Source organism: Sapajus apella, unplaced genomic scaffold (assembly GCF_009761245.1).
Source record: "Sapajus apella isolate SASKATOON/1434 unplaced genomic scaffold, GSC_monkey_1.0 scaffold49, whole genome shotgun sequence".
Taxonomy (NCBI): Eukaryota; Metazoa; Chordata; class Mammalia; order Primates; family Cebidae; genus Sapajus; species Sapajus apella.
The window spans coordinates 3,218,568-3,242,046 of NW_022436989.1; the positions used below are offsets into that span (position 1 = coordinate 3,218,568).

The 23,479-nt window shown below is 44.7% G+C and overlaps 1 protein-coding gene across 2 annotated transcripts in view; it reads right to left on the reverse strand.

The window, feature by feature from the left end:
• KIF26B (kinesin family member 26B) overlaps positions 1-23,479 on the reverse strand; it is a 557,329-nt gene that overhangs the window by 196,379 nt on the left and 337,471 nt on the right. The window contains exon 1 of one of the 2 annotated variants that reach the window (XM_032242195.1): positions 4,291-4,737. The exons of the other annotated variant lie outside the window; for it this stretch is intronic. Coding sequence (XP_032098086.1) covers positions 4,291-4,313 — 23 coding nt within the window. The 5' untranslated portion in view covers positions 4,314-4,737. Of the gene's footprint in view, positions 1-4,290; positions 4,738-23,479 lie in introns of those variants that run through there. 2 annotated transcript variants of the gene reach the window in all.

Sequence of the window (23,479 nt, forward strand, 5' to 3'; positions counted from 1 at the left end):
GAGGCAGAGGAAGCAGTAACCCCATTTAGGGCTGGAGCACGGAAGAGGGGTGATCATTTTCCTATCACTCCCGTGGCTACGAACAGAGCTGGGACTGAATCAGCCAGGCCTTGACGTCTACTCCAGCATGCTGTCCATTCTGTCACAGGGACTCCTGCCCTCCCAGGTCCCCTGTCATTAAGGATCTGGGTCCTCTGTTGGAAGGTATCTGAGAGGCAGGCCTACTGCTGACAGAGGAACAGGAGGACGGCTTTGATACAATGACCAGACACTAAGTTAAGCACCATGCATTATCTAATTCTCAAAAATCCGAACGAGGTAAGCTTCGCAGGCGCTTACTGATGGAAAGAACAGCTAAGCATGTGCCAGTCAGTGGTTCAAATGCAGATCACAGCTGTAGGTTCCACTGCATTTAGTTACCGAATCGCAGCTCCTCCACTGACTCCGAGCGGAAGGCGGAACAAAAGTCTACACAGAAGGCAAGCCCTTCCTCTGGTCGGGAGAACTTGCCAAGGCTTTCGTCACAGGTCATTGTCCATATTTATTTTTTTCTTTTTCTAAAAACCTTAATTATAGAAATTCCTATTTTATTTTTTATTTTATTCTTATTTTTTGAAATGGAGTCTCACTCATGCTGTCGCCCAGGCTGGAGGGCAGTGGCGTGATCTCAACTCACTGCAACTTCATTCTCATGGGTTCAAGTGATTCTCCTGCCTCAGCCTCCCGAGTAGCTGGGACTACAGGTGCGCGCCACCACGCCTGGCTAATTATTTTGTATTTTTAGTAGAGATGGGTTTTGCCATGTTAGCCAGGCTGGCCTCAAACTCCTGACCTCAAGCAATCTGCCCGCCTCAGACTCCCAAAGTGCTGTGATTACAGGTGTGAGCCACCGCAACTGACCTGATTTTTTTATTTTTTAACCGACAAGTAAAAGTTGTATATATTTACCATGTACAACACATTGTTTTAAAATATGTACACACCATGGAATAGCTAGACTGAGCTCATTAATATATGTATTCTCTCACGTACATTTTTATGGTGAGAACACTTAAAATCTACTCTCTTAGCAGCAATTTTAGAGGATGCAATGCATTGTTATTAACTATATTTCCACGTCCCTCCCCGATGGTCTCTCCAGTGGAAGCAATGGGAAGATGAAGCCCAGAAGGGGTGCCTTCTTTCCACATGGCATAGGCTCTGCGGAGACTCACCAGGAACTTGAGAGTTCTCTGCAGTGTCAATGAAATGAGGGAGGGATGGAGTTCACAGGGAGAAAAATGCAGGCAGATGTAAAACTAAGGCCGATTAGTTCAAACAAAGGGCAAAAACTAGAACCAGCAACCTGTCTACTAAGAACACTGAGAATGCCCCTAATGGAGGCGCTGATCCTCAGTTACACAGCTGAAGGACACGCTTGGTTTTTAGAACCATTCTTGGGCTCCCAACTTTTCAGAACAGCACCTGTTGTTAGAAAGTTGGCTGTCCAGGCCGGGCGTGGTGGCTCACGCCTGTAATCCCAGCACTTTGGGAGGCTGAGGCAGCAGGATCATCTGAGGTCAGGAGTTCGGGACCAACCTGACCAACATGGCAAAACGCTGTCTCTACTAGAAATACAAAAAAAATAGCCAGAGGTGGTGGTGCATGCCTGTAATCCCAGCTACTCAGGAGGCTGAGGCAGGAGAATTGCTTGAACCCAGGAGGTGGAGGTTGCGGTGAGCTGAGGTCACGTCACTGCACTCCAGCCTGGGCGACAGAGCAAGACTCCGTCTCACAAAAAAAAAAAAAAAAAAGAAAAGAAAAGAAAAAAGAAAGACAGCTGTCCAGAGAGAGAACTCACCTACACAGTGGGATGGTTGAGCAAAGAGGGAAGACGGGCGGTGGACAAGCAGAGCTTTGCGGCAGAACATCAGGCCCAAATGAAGGCCTCGCTCCAAATATAAGGCACTGATCAGTTTAAGGCTTATCTTAACCATCTGGCGTTATCAGTTTAGACCTGCTAGGTGCTTCACAGAGCTTCGCTGGAAGCTTCAGAGACAACCCACCTCTCCCTCTCCCTCTCCGTCTCCTTCTCTCTCCTTTCTTTCACCTTGACTCCAGTATGTTTTTTTTAATTGCTCAGCACTTTTTCTGATACCAATCAGCTGCCTCTCTCAAAGACCGTCTGCAGGTATCAGCATATCTGGTCTCTGCTCATTCACCACTAAAAAACACTCTCCATCCTCCATGAAAACACGTGAGATTCTCAGGGGGTCTGGAGCTGTCCGCCAGGGACACTTGAGAGGCACAGGCTGGGGTGGAGGAGGAGGAGGAGGAGGGTGGGGCTGCTTCCGCCGTTGGTGAGCAGAACCCCAAAGATGGTTTCCTATTGCCTTTTCTGTTTCTGTTTTCTCCTTTGCTCAAAATTCAATGGCACCATGAAAGACTCTCTGTCTCCACTAACCCAGGAAGGCTACAATTGGTATCTGCTTTAACCAAAAGGGAACCCAAAGCAAGGGTGAGAACTGGAATTTGGGTAAGAAAAGTATTCCTTTCTCAGTCTTGGTTTTGCAATGATTTTCCTTTCCCCTGCATGTGTTCTGCTCTAGGTTTTCCACTCCCCGTCAAGCCTTTTCCAGATGCATGAGTCTAACAGAGTCCACATAAACAAGAAACCAAGACAAAACAGCACAAGACGGAAAGCGTTCCCCTGTGATACAACCACTTTATGTGCGGAGAAGCGCTCACGTGATGCTGCCAACATGTGTTTTCTGTCTCAGCTTTCCCTTGATAACAAAGGACATATGTTAAAAGGCGTGGCCCTAGGTGCATTTGGCCAGCAGGAGTCCCAGTGGAGTTTGGGGATTTCACCTGGCTTTAGGCTGATCCCCTGGGCTGCCCAGTGCTGTGGCTCTTGATGAGGTTAAACCCCAATTAACAAAGTCAGAAACACTCTGGGTCAGGTCTGTAAGACTGGACCTCATTCTACTGCTCACAGAACTGATTTAATATTCAGGAATCAACCGAGTCATTCATTCCCAGCATTGGCGGCCCTGGCGTTGCTTTACAGTACTCCCTCTGTCCGGGTTGGGCAGGCATGTTAAACGGAAATCTGTAGGAGAGTCTTTCACGATGTTCCAAGGCGCAGAGAGGACGGGGGCTGGGAGACCGCAGGCGGGCAGGTGGGAGGGGCAGTAGCTCCGCCTGGGGTATGAATGTGACAGAGAGGGAAAGGCTATGACAGCTCAGAAGCACTCACGGCTGTTGTCAGAAATCCCACTTCCAAATCTGTGCAAGTAAAACTTGTTGCCAGAAATAGCTGCATCAACATTACCGTATAGACTCTTTTTCAAAAGTTGCAAATGACCATAAAATATATCAGCCATCTCTTTTGATATCCTTACCTAAGTGATTTATGATCTTAAAAGCCTCCTTTAAAATACTGCTTTTTAATCAAGAAAGCTTATGTTACTCTGCCTATACAAAACTAACCTCGTTTCAGATTTCGGAGAAAAGGCAGATCATATTTTTAAATTTCAATTTCTCATCTTTTAGATGGCTGCTCCTTTCTCTTGTGAAATGAACTGATTTTGGTCTTCAAGTGACTTGTTTTTCCTCCCTGAATACTCAGGAGTTGAAGTGCTTAAACCAAGCCTTCACACAAAAAGATGGAAAAGTCTCTGACTAGTATAAACTCGCAATGACTAGCCTTCCACTAACAGTGGCGTGCAATCCAAGAGTGACCAGACATTGTACCCTAGAATGGGGGGATGTCCAACCTCAAGAAAAGTTGAAATGGACAGGAAACATAGTCAACATTTGACAATTAGTCCAAAAAAAAAAAAAATCAACCTCACATTTATGCAGCCAGAAAGAACCTGTTCTGAAATCCATAGGCTAACTTCATTTTTATGATCCTGTAAAGAGAACACATTTCGCTTCTGTCTTTGATTCTAAAACGAGCCAATGTCAAATATTTTAGCAACTGCGAATAAGCCTGATGGTAGCAATGACTGTCGGTTCAAAAACCTTCTTCACTTCTTTCCTATTTTACCCCATCCTCCAGGGAGTGTCTGTCGCTTCTATGTCAGCAGCTTCTATGACTCTTCTGATATAACTACATATTCTGCAAGTCCACTGAACAAGAAGAAAGCTTGTGTAATCTGGACCCTCCTGACTTCCCTGGAATACTTGATACATTTTATTTTTACTTTTCTCAAAAGGAAACTGAAAAAGTTAAAGTAAAAAAAAAAAAAACAGCAAGAAAACAGACCCCCTAACTCCAGTAACATACATAACTGTGTTACTTACACTGCTTTCCAATCCATCATCATTGATTAATCATGGCTAAATAATCAAGTGCAGAATCCATTTCTTCATGTCTGCTAACAAATAGCTTCTCTCAAATGTCTCTTGCAGATCTGGGGCCATCTCAGGAGAAAGTAACATTGTGCGAAGGTGAAGGAGAAAAGGCTGAAGAATTCTAAAATCCATGGGGGTCTGAGAACGCTCAGAGCAGACCCTGGTGAAACATTCTTGTGATTCCAGCCTTTGGCCACACCAGGATCCTGGCCTCCCTGAGCTCCCAGCCACCTTCCCAGTGCAGCTCAGCCCCTGCTCCAACATTGCATCTCCCTCCAAGAACAGGGCATGGATGGGAGAAGAACTCGCGGAATCCTGCCAATCCGCGCGTGCGAGCACACTTCTCAGAGGAAGCCGCACCACTTTCTCTCTGGTGTCTGCTATCTCAGAGAGAGAGAGAGAGAGGGGGGGGGGGGGGGGAGGGAGGGAGGGACAGGCAGAGGCAGGCAGGCGGGGAGGGGGGAGACGGAGAGGAGGAAGAGAGAGAGAGAGAGGAGCTTTGCTAAAACAGACAGCCGAGAAGGAAATAGTTGCTACAACTCCCATTAACCCACAGTAGCTTAGGAATTTTCTTAGCACAGCAGCTGCAAAATATACTGTCAAAATCAAATGTTTAAAATCTTTAATTATACATCCCTATGTACATTTAGCCATGTATGTGCATAAAAGCCAATGGAACCCAGGTTTAGTATGTTTGTGACACTGCAAGGGAGCCCTCAGAGACAAACAGATGCAGATATGTATCCCCATGAGAATAATATCTGCATGCAGATGCTTCATTTTCTAAGTGAAATTGTCTAGTCTCACAGTTTACATGTCTTAAAACTATTCAAATGCTCTCGGTAACAAAGTGCAAACCCAACCAGCAGCCTCTTGCCTCTGACACCATTTCATCTCTGATCATGTTTTCCTCAGTTTGGTCTGGGTTCCTGTTTCTTTTTCCCTGCCTCAGGAAAGAAACCCCCGAAAGAGAAGAGGGTAGAGAGGCGAGGCAGGGGCTTTCAGTGTGACTGTCAGCTTTGCACGCCACACTCCACTGCTTATGGCATTGCAGCCCAGCCAAAGCACAAGAGAGGGTGCGGCATGGAGTAGACATGAGACCCACAGGTGGGGCTCTGCAATAGCACAGGAACAGATGAAGGCATTAAGGAAGAAGAAGCAACAGAGGAGCTGAAGGCAGGAAGGGAGGAGGGAGAAAGGCACAGGTGAGGCAGGCTGGGAAGGGCAGCCATGATGGCAGGAAGCTCAAGTTGCCTGGGACTGATTCCCGTGCATTCTCTCCAACCCTCCCTCTCTTTATGAGGAACCCTTTCTCCTGCATGTCTCCATGTGGGGACCCAATCATCTGCACTCGAGATACCTGGCAGCAGCGTGTTAAAAGTGCAGCTACCCAGACCCTACCCTAAAGATTCTGACTGAGCTAGGCGGACCATCCACATGTCACCACACTCCACAGATAGTTCTCCTGCCAGCGGGAGTTTTCTGGAGACTCACTGCTTCATTGGCATTGAGCAAATGAATGGAGAAAAATTGAATGACGTGAGAAGAGATCCTAAAGGAACACCTGTGGGAATGCCAACATCTATGGAGATGGGAGACTGGAAACAAAACTGAAGATAAATGGTCAGAATGATGAGAGGGGAGCGAGGAGGGAGAAGAACCACTGAAACAAGAAAAGCGATGACCGCCACTTTCTAAAAGGGCAATGCTTTTACAGCTCTGGGACTGCACATGCTATGCTGTTCCCTTTACCTGAAACGCTCTCTTCCCCAGGCAAACCATCCTTTAAAACCCAGTTCAAGAGTCTCATCCTCTCGGAAAATTTTCTGACTCTCCCAGACATAGGGAACGGCTCCAGTCACATCTTCTTTGTATTTCTCATTGCAAGTACCTTTACACACTGGCCTTCTTTATTAGCTGGTTTCTCTCTTTCCCATTCTAGCATGACGAGCTATTTTATGTAGACTAGATGATCTCTCAGTCATCATTTCGTGTCCCCAAATTCTGGATAAAGTAGCCACTCAATGTGCACCAACTAAATGCCTAAATATATCATGAAAGGATTTCTTAACCTGAGGAGTCAGCACACAGATGTTTGTTCTGCTATTGGTCTTTAAACTGATCATCGGCCAGGCATGGTGGCTCATGCCTGTAATCCCAGCACTTTGGGAGGCCGAGGCAGGTGGATCAACTGAGGTCAGGAGTTCAAGACCAGCCTGACCAACATAGAGAAACCCCATCTCTACTAAAAATACAAAAAATTAGCTGGGCGTGGTGGCACATGCCTGTAATCCCAGCTACTCGGGAGACTGAGGCAGGAGAACCACTTGAGCCCAGGAGGTGGAGGTTGCAGTGAGCCGACATCATGCCATTGTGCTCCAGCCTGGGCAGCAACAGCAAAACAATAAAATAAAATAATAAACTGAGCATCTACCTCCATCTCACACACTATTTTCATGCATGATACACTTCACAGTAAAGAAACACTTTAAATGTTTCTCTATTGGATTTGGTCTAGGGAATTATGAATCATAATTCATATTTGGAGAATGAAGAGAAAAAGCTGCAAGGAGCTAATCTAACAAGGAGGTAAACAGGCCAAAAGCAAAGAAAGTCCCAGACTGAAGTCAGCTCAGTACAATGTGCAGCACTGCAGATGCGGTTTTTGATAAACTGATTTATTTGGAACTCAAAAGGTGTCACACTTCCATTAATGGTGACAAAGAAGTCACCTGAACAGAGATGAGCTGTTCAAAGTGAGAACAAACTTACACTCACAATTCTGCAGAAGGACTGCCAAGACAAACAGCAGAAAACAAAATCACCCATCTACTTGGCTTTAAAAAATATAGAGGAATTATAGATTAAATGTCAGGGGCCACAGGAATCATTGAGTAGATGAATGAACGGATTAATGAAACGGTGAAGGGTCTAGAACAGCCTTGGGGAAACGCCACCATTTTCAATACTGTTTTAATAGTTTCTAAAGCATTTCACTTGGTATGTACACCTGCGGAAGCACGGCTCAGAGGAGCAGAGTGACTTGCTCTTGGTCACACAGCTCGTAACTTCCTGAACAAGATCTGGAACGCAGTCTTCCACATTCGATCCGCGGCACTTTCCACAGCACCACATGAAGCCCCAGTGCATGAAAATGGTCACCAGACTTGGTGAAACAGAGGTGGAAATGAAAGAGGCCAACAGGACTCCATCCCGACACACAGCAGGAAGCACCTCCAGGGCCAACCTGCTTGTCAGAACATCTGTTGGCAAGTCGCATGCGCAGTGCTGTGAAGCTGGGAGTCCCTAACCAGAAGCGTGGGGAGGCCTGGCTGGGAAGGCTGCCCCCGCAATCTCCTCTCCACTGTCTCTCGAATTCACCAGCACTCCCAGGGCTGCGTGGAGGGGACACGGAGATGTGCCTTGTAGATCTTGCTCCAAGGGAGGACTTGTTGCCCCAGCTGTGGGCAATGGGCTTCCAGCTGACAGCCCCTTCAGGATTTGCGTCAACTGAAGAAAGCCATAGAATACTGCAGAAGGCCAAGGGCCTGGCCTTCCTAGGGTGATTCACATCCAAAGACTGATGGCAGTGAGGGCCTGGAGGCCCAGCCATCAAGTCCAACGCAGGACACAATGACGGGCCATTTATGCTCCAGAGCTTCCCCGCGGGGCTGGGGTGCCGTTAGTCTGTCTGGCAGTTTGACTTTCTCCTCGGCACAATCCAGCATCCTCTCTTTCTGCAGGTTCGGGTGACCCCACAGGCCCTTCCATCTGTAATAGTCTATGAGGCTCTGTCTGCAGTGAGCCGAGCTGCGGGTTTGCAGCAAACACCCTGCGCCCAACTCCGCCCGAGTGCTGGCTTCCAGAGAGCCCGGCCTGCCGCCTTCTGCTCTGTTTCCAGACTTACCACCACCAATCTCCGCAGACGTCAGCCTCTGCTAATTTCAAAGCTTCCAGGCAACAAAAATGGACTCTTTCTCCCTCGCCAAAATGTTGGGCAGCTAATTTTATCTCTAGAGGTCTTAGTTCTCTTACCTAGAGGAAATTAGAGGCAATGGAGTCCTTGAGCCCCCTGGGAGGGACGAGGAAGTCAACCCTCTCCCAACCAGTACTAAGGGTCATGTAACATTTCACTTCAGGCCGGGAGCAGTGGCTCAGCCTGTAATCCCAGCACTTTGGGAGCCAAGACAAGCGGATCACCTGAGGTCAGAGTTCAAGACCAGCCTGACCAACACGGTGAAACTGGTCTCCACTAAATATATGAAAATTACATGCCTGTAGTCCCAGCCACTTGGGAGGCTGAGGCAGGAGAATTGCTTGTACCCAGGAGGTGGAGGTTGCAGTGAGCTGAGATTGTGCCATTGCACTCCAGCCTGGGCAACAAGAGCAAAACTTCATCTCAAAAAAAAAAAAAAAAAAAATTCACTTCAAATAGGGAGTTTGCAGTTATAATATTTTTGAAGAGCACTGGTCCTAATGATCCCATAGGCCCCTCCCATCTGTAATATTCTAGGATACTATGACTGTCTTCAAAAGACACAAACAAGCAGAATAACAGCATGGCACCTAAGGGCTTCCACTAATTTGAAAAACAAATCAACTCATATATAAAGACAAGATCGTAATGTAGATTAAGAGAGCGATGCCCTTAAGGCTAAATTCTGGTTTATTGGACAGATAGGGAACTATAAATGATGATGGAATTAGGATTAGTTTCCTTAAGGGGTTTGGACATTTATTACTTTACAGGTCTGTCAGGAGGACTTAAGATGGGTAAAGTAGAAGAAACGGTGCTCAGTTAAATGAACCAAATTCCATGGTCGCATTCACAATGATTTGCTCCCTCCTAGCCCCAAACACAGGCATGTCTGTGACAAAGTCTAACTGAGGGGACATAAGAAACTAAGTCCCACTGTCTCTGTTAATATGCACGAGAGACAGGAGTCGTTTCTTTTTTTTCTTGAGGTGGAGTCTCGCTCTGTCGCCCAGGCTGGAGTGCAGTGGCGTGATCTCGGCTCACCGCAACTTCCACCTTCCGAGTTCAAGCAATTCTCCTGCCTCAGCCTCCCGAGTGGCTGAGACTACAGGTGTCTGCCACCGTGCCCGGCTAATTTTTCTATTTTTAGTAGAGACGGGGTTTTACCATGTTGGTGAGGCTGGTCTCGAACTTCTGACCTGGCGATCTGCCTGCCTTGGCCTCCCAATGTGCTGGGATTACAGGCTGAGCCACCGCGCCCCGCCAGGAATACTTTCTTTATTCCCAATTCACAGGAAAACACCGTTCCAAGTAATGGTTAAAAAGAAAATATAAGCAGCTAAAACTCTACAGAAACACTTTATGTAAAAATATATGTATGTATTCATATGCAAGAAAGTTAGTTTAATGATTACTGAACTGCTGTAAATAATGAAAAACTCTAAAAGAATCACACCCAAATTACCTTAGAATTTCCCTGTGGGAAATACTACATGTGCTTAATCCTTAATCATTTAAAGACACCAGGATTTAAATGAATCGTGTGTATTCTGAAAATACAATGTAGAGATGGTTAAAAAGAAATGTGTATTTGTGCTCCCTGATGTACTGCACCTCCAAATCTACACATTTGAATAGTGTTTATATTTGGTAATTCTAAAATCCACATTGTTCAGACAGAAGGAATGAAGCTACATTACGGTATATAATGACAACTGTACATAACGCTTTACATATAATTCTTTAGGCCAGGCGCAGTGGCTCACACCTTTGTAATCCCAGAACTTTGGGAGGCTGAGGCGGGTGGATCACCTGAGGTGGGAAGTTTAAGACCAGCCTGGCCAACACGGTGAAACCCCGTCTCTGCTGAAAATACAAAAATCAGGCAGGCGTGGTGGCAGCTGCCTGTAATCACAGACGGTTGGGAGGCTGAGGCAGGAGAATCATTTGAACCTAGAAAGTGGAGGTTATAATGAGCCAAGATTGTGGCACTGCACTCTAGCCTGGGCAACAGAGCAAGACTCCCTCTCAAAAGAAAAAATAAATACATAAATATAATTCTTTATATCTTTAAAACTTCAATTGCCCATAAATATAGATCCCAAGTCTGCTAATGAGAAAACTACAACCCTGACACCATCTGGAATAGTCAGGTCTTGTGTACACCTATTACAGACTTATTTAAAAAAACAAAACAAAGAAAACCAGGCAGGCGTGGTGACTCATGTCTGTAATCCCAGCACTTTGGGAGACTGAGGTGGGCAGATCAATGGAGGTCAGGTGTTCAAGAACAGCCCGGCCAACATGGCAAAATCCTGTCTCTAATAAAATACAAAAATTAGCCAGGCGTGGTGGTGGGCGCCTGTAATCCCAGCTACATGGGAGGCCGAGGCAGCAGAATCGCTTGAACTCAGGAGGTGGAGGTTGCGGGGAGCCGAGACTGCACCACTGCACTCCAGCCTACATGACAGAGCAAGAGTGTCTCTCAAAAAAACAAACAAAAATCTCAATATTGTACTTTACTGCTGAATTTTCCAAACAGAAACCATCATTTAGTTTGTCATTCCATAGGATATTAGGGCTTTCTTCACTAAAATTCATTACAATTTTACCATTTCTTGTGTAGCCTTGCTCCCTGTTTTCTGTGAAGAGAGAGAGCCAGCCCTGACCACAGCTACGGTTTTAACAGAGAAGAGAAGGAAGGGAAGGAGCAGAGAGGCTGAGCACAGCGACTCACACCTGTAACCACGCACTTCAGGAGGCCACGGTAGGAGGATCGCTTGAGGCAAGGAGTTCGAGACCAGCCTGGGCAACATAGTGGGTCACAGTCTGCAACAAAATTAAAAAACTAGCTGGGAGTGGTGGCATGGACCTGCAGTCCCTGCTGCTCGGGAGACTGAGGCAGGAAGATCGCCTGAGCCCAGCAGGTGAGACTGCAGTCAGCAGTGTCCGTACCACTAGGCAGCACAGGGGCGGCACCTCAGCCTGGGCCACAGGGCAAGAGCCTGTATCCAAAAAAGAAAAAGAAGGAAGGAAGAAAGGAAAACAGGAAGGGAGGGAGGGCAGGAAGGAAGGGAAGAGAAAGAGAGAGGAAAGTGAGTGGGATGGAAGGTGGGAAGGGGTTGGAGGAGAAGCTCTAGAATGGAAGCGTCTGTGCCCTGGAGACGGAGAGAGCGATGTGTGGATGTGAAGCCACCAGACGGAATGGGGCCCAAGGCGTCGTCTCTTCCCACGGCTGCAGCACTGACCTCCTGGCCTTGCCCTCACCCTCTCTACTCCAAAAGTGTGCACAGAAGATGTGACAGGAAGCTTGAAAACTAGCGTTGTATCCAGCAGCCTTTAGGGGTATATGAAAACGACGGAAGCAGGAGCAGGTTCCTTTCCCTAGGAAGCCCCGTGCTGGCCGCAACAGGACACTCAGGAGAGAACAGCCTTCTACAGATAGCCTTTGGCTCACGTCTCTGATCCATGCCTGGGAAGGGCCTACTGGGGTAGCTGGAGACATGTGGCATCAAATTCCACAGGACAGATGGACTGGCTTTGGAAAAGCTACCAGATCCTTACAGAAGAGGCTGAGATTCAAAACCTTCCTAAGTGAAGACAGCCACCCTGCGTCAACACCAAGAGCAAAACCAAGTTCCAGCTCCAAGTCCACTGGTCCAGCCATTGTTTCCAACATACCCAGTGCCATCCAGCTCTCTACCAGGGAAAGTCATTATCCCTCAGATACACGGTGCTGGGATGCCCTTGATCTTTAGGCTGACAGACTTAAGAGAGGGTTTTTATCCCTCTCAAAAGAACTGAGAAATTCCCTCCATACAGGGCATTTGAGAACAGAGCTCTTCGTTGCAAATAGTCAGAACATCAAACATTTTTTCAAAAAATAAAAGGGGAAATAACTCTAATATTGAGTTAGATCTGTTTGGAACAAAGGAAGTACTTTCAAGGATGTAAATGGTGAATTTAGGACATGCCAATATCTTAAAAACTCCTTTGGCACGAGGTCTATACAGGGTGGCAGCTAATACCCAAAGGGAACTTGGTGTGTTATATAAATATCAGTTGAATTCATATTATATACCTGAACTATGAAAATCTATACATGAAATCTACATATTAACTAGCTATCCTTATGAGAAAAATGATACATGAAAATCTAGATGTAACTTTTAAAAGACAAATTAGGAACTTGTATGTGTGATTTAAAAAAGTTCACCATAAGCTTCTTTTCCAATTGATACAGATAATTTTTCAGAGATCCCCCTCTCATGACAAAAGAGTGGGTGCCCATTGACGTTCTTTAATCTCCCTACCATTTTATGTCTCTTTCCTCATCCAGAGGCATGTTCTTCATAATTACATAACATCTATAATCGTAACTATTATTTTCATTCATTCATTCAACAAATATACAGAGAGAGTGCCTGAAACAAGACCAACGTAGTTTTGATCTTCATTGAGCTTGCAGTCTAAACTAGTCATGGTTTGCCAAGATAATTGTTGCGTCTTCTTTTTTTAGACAAGAGTCTCACACTGCCCCCAGGCTCAAGTGCAGGGGCGCCATCTCAGCGCACCGCAACCTCTGCCTCCCAAGTGATTCTTCTTCCTCAGCCTCCTGAGTAGCTGGGATTACAGGCGCCCGCCACCATGCCCAGCCAGTTTTGGTATTTTTAGTAGAGACGGAATTTCACCATGTTGGCCAGGCTGGTCTCGATCTCTTGACCTCATGATCCACTTGCCTCGGCCTCCCAAAGATTACAGATGTGAGCCACTGCGCCCGGCCTGCTTCTTCTTTTTCAACATAACATCCCCTCACTCCAACTCATTCTCAAAAAGACGTAACAAAGCATGTAATGCTGTATCTAGGTCTTCCTTAAATCTCCAGTTGGAAGAAGTCATGCTGCACTCACTGTCCATATCGAGTAGTTCTAAAACAACAGACGAGATTCCTTTTTTATTGGAAAAGCAAAATCTACTTCTCCGTCCACCTATACTGCGGGTCTGGTGTGTGCCCCATCTGAAGGGCACACTGCCTTCGCTGGTTTGTATGAGAACTCCAGATGGTCAACAGCCAAGTTCTCAGACAACTATACAGATGTACAGCTGGCATGCTCTGAATACGCAGCAGTGCCGTAGTTACCAAAATACCAGGGCCGCACAATGTGTGCATGATGAAGCAATTGCCTGATTCTAAAGACGGAAGTGCAGCAGAGCCAAATTTAGCAAAAGGCTCAACAATCCTCCGTCTGTGTGCTGATAAAGGAATGGAATTATTTCAGACTGCTGTATGCCTCTAACTACGTGGCTAGCCTTAGCAGAAATGCATTTGTTTATACTTTCGGTCACCAAGCCTAATTTTGATGTGAATTCTTACTACGACACTAGCCCATGTAGCAATTATCCTCCATTTAAAAAGTGCTCTGTGGATAAAAACTAATCTCTGTGACACCTCTGCGGGCATGATACCTCTTCTACAGCAGGATTATCATTTCTTTTTAAATGTAAGAGAAAGAAGACATTTATTCCACTGGCTTCTAAGAACGTATGACAAAGAACTCTGACCCTAGGATCAAAGTAAAACCATGTCGACCAGGATGGTATCGATCTCTTGACCTTGTGATCCGCTCGCCTAGGCCTCCCAAAGGGCTGAGATTGTAGGCATGAGCCACTGCGCCCAGCCTGCCTCTTCTTTCTAAACGTAACAACTCCTTGAGTTCAAATCTCTCGCAGAGTAAAAACAAATCACCACCCAAATACGTACATAGTCCTTACCAGACGCCAGGCCAGGTTCCAGGGGCTGTCTATATATCCACTCATTTAACCCTCATTACAGCTCTGTGACATCCACGGCATTACTATCCTTATTCTACAGAAAAGGAAATTGAAACACAAGCCAGCTAAGACCTTTTCTTAAGGTCACATAGCCGGTAAGTGGCAAGGCCAAGATTTGAACCCAGGTGGCCTGTTCCAGTGTCCTCTCCAACTCTCCACCAGACTGCCTCATGTAAATCACTGAAGTTCTCTCAACTACGGTTCTGTCCATGAGATGGGGACAGTAACGGTACCGACCTCACAGGATTGCCAGAATGTTTAAAATAACGCATCTGAAAGTGCTTCACACGTCACATAATTGTAGTAAGTGGTCTTGACTTTAGCGAAGGCTGAGTTCTTCATTAGAACTCAGGACAGAAAGAGTCCTCTTTGATTGTCATGGCGTGGAGGTAGCTTTGAAACAGCTCTAGCAGCTGACTCGCTGCCTTACTACGAAAGGGGAGGACCTACTGAAGGAAATGGGTTTCACCTTTATCCTCACTGAGACTCTTGTGTAAGATGCAAATCAGGCCGGGCGCGGCGGCTCACGCCTGTAATCCCAGCACTGTGGGAGGCCGAGGCGGGTGGATCATGAGGTCAAGAGATCGAGACCATCCTGGTCAACATGGTGAAACCCCGTCTCTACTAAAAATACAAAACATTAGCTGGGCATGGTGGCGCGTGCCTGTAATCCCAGTGACTCAGGAGGCTGGGGCAGGAGAATTGCCTGAACCCGGGAGGCGGAGGTTGCGGTGAGCCGAGATCGCGCCATTGCACTCCAGCCTGGGTAACAAGAGCGAAACTCTGTCTAAAAAAAAAAAAAAAAGATGCAAATCGATTTATTCATCACATTCTTAGCCCATTCAGCGTCGTGCCATCAGGAGGCCCCTTCAAGCTCTTCGGAATTCCTCCTCTAATTCCGCTGGGACTTCTCCAGCTGGCCTGGGCCCAGCCCTTGCCCCGGTGACGTTTGGAAGCTACATAAGCTGCCTGGTCTCGGACGTTCTTCGGAGAGTTTGGAAGGAACTCTAAGTCAGTTTCTGACAAGTTATTGGCAAAAGTAGATGAAGCACTTGCCAATTTGCTTCAGGCACCGAGCGTGTTAACAGGTATTCCACCAGGTGTTACTATCATATGACTTACAACAAACCCAGTTTTCAACCTATTGTTTGGGTTATATAGAGTTATGGATCGTACACTTTACAAAGTACTGTATTTTTTCTAACTGGGAAAACTTGGAATGTGTGTTGAAGAATTCAGTCCTCAAATGTGAGTTGCAATTATTACAAACAAGTCTTACTTGAGAAGCAATCTGTGGGTAAAATGACCAATACTATTTCTTCAAATCAATCCCTTGCTAAAGCCAGACCTGGGACAGGTGTCACTCCCAGGGCTCAGCCAGTCGAGCTCACAGGAATGAGGTCAGGGCCCTGATGAGATGGCTTGCTTTTTCTCCGGGAAAGTGAACAGTTTTCACCCAAAGAAATTTCAGAGCTGGAAGGAATAGCTTTGAATGCTCTACACTTGGGGGCTTAGAAAACGGATATCTAAAAACTGCCACTGTTCTTAGCAAGCACAGGGACTGTCTGCATGCTGACACATACAGCTATCCGGCCTAAAACAGTGTGCGCTGGAAGTCAGAGAACAGGCAAAAGGGAAATGCTTCCGCTCAGACCAACCCTCAGCAACACCCTACAAGGGGAAGAACGTCCACTTAGGAAAATGACCCCTGTGTACATTCTGCACTGCGCAGCTGGCGTCCGGGATTGCTTCAGCACTCTTCCAGGCTTCAGACCTACCAGCCTGAACACCACAAGAAGAAACCCAACCCAACTAAACAAGGCCGCTGTCCAGCTCGACGGTCCCCCAGGCCCGGGACAGCAGTGGCTCACCTGAGGGCCGCAGGTGCTGCTGAGCTATTTCCAGAAAGCACGATTTCTGAAGAAGTGCTGCTGACTTTGCCTCTCTGCCCCCCCAAATTACTCTAAAATGGAGGGATAGAAAATATGTAAGTGGAAACTCTTCGGCTTACTCAAATTTTACTATATAAAGTTACCTATTTATCTATGGGCTAAGGTTCCGAGCTGTGTGTCCTCAGCCAAGTTTACCTGTCCTGGAATAATAAAATCAGATAATAATCTCTATCGCACTTCTGATAGAATATGGCAGTGCAAGTTAGTCACAAATTAGGGACTCCATCTGCATTTGGCTTTACCCCCAGCCTTGGCTTGGCTAAATAAACTGTGTATCTGGGCTGATTTATTTAACCTCTTTATACTATCATGATGGTAGATTAATCTAGGTTATATTTGCAAAGGACGACCATCTCCAGGGAAGGAAACCACACACACACACACACACACACACACACACACACACCCCATTATTATTCTAGTGTTCTCTTCTTTTTTTTTTTTGAGACAGAGTCTCACTCTGTTGCCAGGCTGGAGTGCAGTGGTGCAATCTCGGCTCACTGCAACCTCCACCTCCCAGGTTCAAGCAATTCTTCTGCCTCAGCCTCCCAAGTAACCGGGATTACAGGCACACACCACCATGCCCAGCTAATTTTTGTATTTTTAGTATAACCATGTTGACCAGGATGGTCTCGATCTCCTGACCTGGTGATCCACCCCAGGCTGGCCTCCCAAAGTACTGAGATTACAGGGGTGAGCCATCTTGCCTGGCCCTCTTACATTTTTAATATGAGCCAACGCCAAGGACGTTAAGAACTGTCCTGAGTTTGAAGCTTACATACACCTTTCTCTTTGGACAAAGGTAACATGAGCTGCTTGACAGCACTGAAATAAAAGAGATTTGTGGCCGGGCATGGTGGCTCATACTTGTAATCCCAGCACTGTGGAAGGCTGAGGCAGGCAGATCACAAGGTCAGGAGATAAAGACCATCCTGGCCAATGTGGTGAAAACTCATCTCTACTAAAAAAATTAAAAAATTAGTTGGGCTTGGTGGCGGGCATCTGTAATCCCAGCTACTCAGGAGGCTGAGGCAGGAGAATCGCTTAAACTTGGGAGGTGAAGGTTGCGGGTGAGCTGAGATTGCGCCACTGCACTCCAGCCTGAGTGACAGAGCTAGGCTCTATCTCAAGTGAATGAACGAATGAATGAATGAGATTTGGTCTAGATAAACACGGATACAAAAATGCAGTCGAAGTTGTTCTTTCAGGAGATACAAGTCTGGCAACTGGCTGCCTCATGAATGTAACTGTGTCTGCGTTTCTTAAAGAACTCTTCCCCTCTACGCACAGAAACACAACTTCACATTGTCTTTGCCAGTTCCCCGATGGCATTTACTATCCGATGCAAGAGGAAGAATGTGAACCCATAAAAGAAACACAGGTAGGTAAGGGAGAGGAGAGGAGACTAGCCTCGCTGCTTCGTCTTCTCCCCAGTACATCTCAGCTTCTTTCCTGGAAGAATAAACCCAGGAGGCAGTGGGTGGAGACTCGCCTGTCTCGCAGGCAGCCTGGAAGAGCAGCTGTTAAATTATTGAAAGTTCCTGGCTAAAAGAAAGTGAAATATTCATGACCATATTATGGAGAGGAAGAAAACTTGACAATCCACACAGATTTAAACTATCTTTTCAGGAAGAAAGCTCAGTATACATGATTGAGTGCCCTAAGATTCAGCCTTGGAAGAAGCAGTCCTTCTGCTTCTGTGCACGCTCTGATTGCCAGCTGCCGCGCTCTCTCCCACCCCTCACTTCTGCTGCTGAGTTGCTGCGAATAAATAGTTTTCAGCTAGGGTTCATAAGCTCTATTTTCAGCATGTTCTTCCTTAACCCAGTTGCCTCACAAGTGAAGATTTTTGCTGGTGGAGTCAATGATAACATTCCACTAGCTTCTAATTAAACACACAGAGCCAAGCATGGTAACCTTCCCGTTCGGGCTGACCCATCATCTGAGTTGCCCCTGAGGTCTCTGATTTAATTTCCAGCTTCTCTGATCACACTAAAGCAAAGTGGGTTGAAAGCGTTAGAATACAAAGTGGGCCAGAGCAGGCTCTCGTCCCCCCACCTCCCTGTGCTCCCAGAAGGAAGACTTCTACACAGAAAGGAGATACGCAGGGAAACGGAACAAGGCGACAATCTGATGGATAATACTACGTGATGTTTGCATGTTCAAAATCAGCTGCAAGTTACATATGCAGTTGCATTATTTTTTGAGATGAATGATAATATGATAGAATAAATATATTTTCAAAATAGCTTCACCTAGGTGTTGCTTTCTATTTAATAATTGGAAATCTCACCTGAAGTGCTAAAGTTGTTATAATCATCTCTATTCTGGTCACACTATCAGCAATTTTTTTTTTTTTTTTTTGAGGGACAGAGTCTCGTTCTGTCACCAGGCTGGAGTGCAGTGGTGCAATCTTGGCTGACTACAACCTCCGCCTCCCTGGTTCAGGTGGTTCTCCTGCCTCAGCCTCCAGAGTGGCTTGGTTTACAGGTGCATGCTGCCACGCCCAGCCAATTTTTGTATTTTTAGTAGAGATAGGGTTTCACCATGTTGGCCAGGATGGTCTCAATCTCTTGACCTTGAGATCCACTGGCCTCAGCCTCCCAAACTGCTGGGATTACAGGCATGAGCCACCATGCCCGGCCGCTGTAGGCAGTTTACTTTAAAATATAGTCCTTCAGTCTACAGTATAATAATGTATGGGTTAGTTATTAATTTACCTTATTGGAGTAGCTATTTAATATCTGAAGTGCTTTAGTCAGGAACACACACTTTTAGGGGTGATTGGTTAGTTAGCAATTGACATGCAAAATTTTCATTATCATTTAATTTCAAAATATTGTCTGAAATCCACTGAAATTTCTTCAAGCTACTGGTTATTTATAAATCGATTGCTTAATTTCTAAACATTTGGTCATTTTTGGATTTTCTCTTTTTATGGTCATTGATTTCTAGCTTAATTTCTCTCTGGTCAAAAAAATATATTCTGAATGAATTTAGTCCTTTGAAATTTGTCAAGAATTGCTTTATGAGCCAACATACGGTCAGTTTTGGTTAACGTCCAAGTTGCACTTGGAAATGAATTGTATCACATCATTGTTGAGAGACTCAGATCTTCTCTCCTTATTTTTTGTCTGCCTGTTCTATCAGTTTTTGAGAGAGAGATGTTGTTTCTATGATTATAGACTGATTTATTTCTTCTTTAATTCTGTACAGTTTTGGCTATTTATCCCAAATGGTAAATTAAAGATAATTATCTTTAATGATGATTCTTGCAAAGTCTACTTTCTCTGATATTAGAACTACACCAGCTTATTCTGGTTGGCATTTACGAGGTATATCTTTTTTCATTCTTTTATCTTCAACTTCTTTTTGTCCTTAAATTTATAAAAACCTCTTATAAGCAGTATTTAATTAGATTTTGTTGTCTTTAAAACACAGTCTAACAATAATCATCTTTTAATTACAGTATTTAGTCAATTTTCACGTAACTCAATTGCTGATATACTCGAGTTTACAGCCACCGTCGCACACTTGCCTTCTGTTAGTCTACCTGCTTTATGTTCTCTCCTCTTCCTTCTCGCATTCTTTTAGTCAGGTATTTTTCCTTCTGTTTTCCCTCCTGTGCATTATTTTACCAGTTACTCTACAGGCTGCATTATGTGTCCTTGACCTATCAGAGTCTAGTAAAGTTCTGAGTTTTAATGCTTCCAGATGTTATGATTTTATAACACCTTAACTCCATTTACCCCATTTCACTTTTTGTGTTATTTCTGTCATGCATTTAATGCTACATATATTTTAGCACCCACGAAACCCATTTTTGTTCTTTTACATGGCCAATGTTCATTTATATTTGCCCCATATTAATTTTCTGAACATTTTATTCTGAACATTTTCAAAAATAGAATTGTATAGCGAATGCCCGTATGCCCCTCATCCAGATTCCATAATTTTTCCACATTTCTGCACATGAAAACTTTTTCTACATTTACGTTATCGCATATTTATCCATCTCTCCATCCAGCCATCAATACATCTTATATTCTTGATACACTTCAACTTAACCACTGCCGACACTTTCTGTCAGCTTTCCTTCCTTCCTGAATTTCTGGGATCATTTTCTATCTGTACACTTCCGTTGAGCATTTCTTTTAGTGTTGGTCTACTGGTGATGGATTCTTTCCATTTTGTCCTGAAATGTCTTTATTTCACTTCAGTGTAAACTGTTAGGTTGGTGGTTACACTCTTTCAGCTCATGAAGATGACCTTCCACTGTCTCTTGGCATCCAGTGTTTCTGTGGAGAAGTGAGTTACAGTCTTATTGTTGCTCCTTTAAAAATAATGAATTTTTTTTCTCAGTGCTTTAACAATTTTTCTCCTTGGCTTTTGTTTCCAACAGTTTGACTACACTGTGCCCAGCTGTGGTTTTCTCTGTGTGTATCCCGGGTGGGGCAAGCCAGGGCTTCTTAAATCATGTTTTGAAGTCTTCATTATTCTCAGAAACTACTGCTTCTTAGAGAGAATTGTGGGCATTAAAGGCTGAGAAAGGCAGGAAGGAGAGGTGGGCGAGGAGAGGCTCATTAATAGATACCAAATTATAGACCAAATTATAGCTATGTAGGAGGAAGGAGTGCTGGTGTTCTGCAGCACTTTAAGGTGAATGGTTAACTGTGATTTATTGTGTTTTCAAAAAGCTAGAAGATTTTGAATGTCCACAACACAAAGAAATAATAAATGTTTGAGTTGATAGATATGCTAATTACCATGATTTGATCATTATACATTATATACCTGTACCAAAATTGTCACTTTGTATCCTATAAATATGTACAATTATTATGTGTCAACTAAAAATAAAAATAGATTGCTTCTGCCTCATTCCCCCTTCCCCACTTCTGGGCCTTCAATTACATGGTACATCTCTTCTGCTCTTTTCTGTATTTTGATCCTTTTTGTTCTCTATGCATCTAGCTGGATATTTTCAACTGATGTGTATTCCATTTCACTAATTCTGTCTTGTACTAAATCTAATCTGCTATTAGATCCATTTGTTGTGTTCTTAAAATCCATTATTTCATTTTTTAAGTTCCAGAATTTCCTCTTTTCTTTTCTTTTTTCTCTTTTATGAGACAAGATCTCTGCCACCCAGGCTGGAGTGCAGTGGCAGGATCTTGGCTCACTGCAACCTTGACCTCCCAGGCTCAGGTGATCTCCCACCTCAGCCTCCCAAGTAGCTGGGACTGCAGGTACGCACCACCATACCTGGCTAATTTTTGTATTTTTTATAGAGACAGAGTTTCACCATGTTGCCTAGGCTGGTCTCAAACGCCTGGGATCAAGCCATCTGCCCACTGCAGCCTCCCAAAATGCTGTGATTACATAGATGTAGGCCACCACACCTGGCCCCATGTTGCCTAGGCTGGTCTCAAACTCCAGGGATCAAGCCATCTGCCCACCAAAATGCTGTGATTACATAGATGTAGGCCACCACACCTGGCCCCAATTTCTTTTTATGAATTCCAATTTTCTGATGAAATTCTTTACTGTGTCACTTATTTTCCTGAACACATGAATCACAGATATTTTTACATGTATGTCTGATAATGCCCACAACTGGGTAAATTATAGGTATTTTTCCAGGGCCTATTTTTTTCTTTTAGGCCTATTTCCTGGTATGCCTGATCATCATTATTGAAACAACTTAGGAGAAATGTAAAGGCTCCTATCTTTCTTCAGTGATGGTTCACCCAGTCCTCTGGTAGGCAGCCTGAATGGGAGTGATCAAGCTAAACCAATCCCAGAATGCGCTTAGTGAGATTTTGTATTGCGTCTACTTCAGGTTCACATCTATTTTTAGGGTATGATTCTTTAAAAATCCCAGTGGGGTATCTCCTAGTGCCTCTTCTCCTGGCTAAGCTTTGAATGTGATTTTTTTTTCTTAGCACTGTGATACTGAGAACTCCACTTAAAATGGTTTTTTGGTTAGTCTCTTACACTGTACAGCTAATATTTGGCAAATGCTTCAAAGGTGAAAACTACTGGAGCATCCATTCACTTTTCTGTCTCTTTCTTCCTCCAAGGAGGAAGAAAGGCTTGATCTCTTAAGCCTTGTCTACTTGGCAGGTCTGAACCCCAAATTTTGTCTCTTAAGCCTTGTTATACTGCCTTCTCCGCAGATGAGCGGGAGAGAAAAGCATCTTCTCCACGCTTCATTAGTTCCCTTCTATCTCAGATCTCAGCTACTTGAGGCCTGGTTGCCTTGGCTGCTCTCTGAGACAATTCTGGCTCAGTAGGAGGCTTCGGGACAGCATCAGCAGAGGCCAGAATCTGTTCTGATTGCTCAGTGCCGATACCAGTCCAAGTTGTTATCTGAGAGTCTCATCAGAAGGTTCCATTCTAAAGGCCGCAGCCACGCTGCTTTGGCCATCTCTATTACTGGTCAACAGCAGAGGTTAATTGGAATCATGGAAGTTAGAAATTATTTTTCTTTGGTGCAAATGGTTATGTTCAAGATCTGGGGATTGGCTAGAAATACTGAGCAAGCATTCTCACTTTCATAAAACCCAGCAAGCCCAATTGACCTAGGGACTTCACCTGAGTGGTCTATTATCCAGGTAGTTACGGGGCACTTTTCTCTGCTTGACTTTAACGGGATGATTATCTGACTCATGCCATTAGAGCAATAACCAGATTTGCCTCTAGGGTGTCCTTTATGTAAAGTGCTGCAGGATGGCCTAAAAAAATCGGGCCATGGCTTTTCATCACGTTTACAAAACGAATTGCATGACTTTACCTGTCAGCTTGCTACACATGTTTGTAAGTGTGGCAGAAGTTGGTCTAATACTTATTTCCTTTGTAACACAACCCGGAAACAAGGTTTTGTAGGAGAAAGCCTAGAGTCCCACCTACTCGGAACTGCCAAAAATAACTATAGGTACCAAATTGGCTTAGGTCAGTTTGAAAAATATCCCTTGGTCACGAGTTGATGCAAAACTTCAGTGGCCACAGCAGCCTTATTTACTCTGGCTTCCCACCTTTGCTTTTCTTTCTTTTTTCTTTTTTTTTTAAATATATATTTAGTTTTTTACCTCTTATCCCATTACATGTCCGGACCAAGTCTCTTGGCCATTTAGGTTTTAAGTTGGTGCAAAAGCAATTGTGGCTTTTGCCATTGAAAGCAATGGGACAAAGCTCATGACTACTTTTGTGCCACGTTTTTCTTTTAAAAATATCATGTAATCTTGGCTTACTTTTAGACCAATTTACCCACACTATCTTATTAGCTCTAGTTACACACAAAGAGAAACTGAGGCCGTTGAAGGGTTTCTAAAGTTGACAGTTCATAGTTGAACGCTGTATTCAAGAGAACTAAACT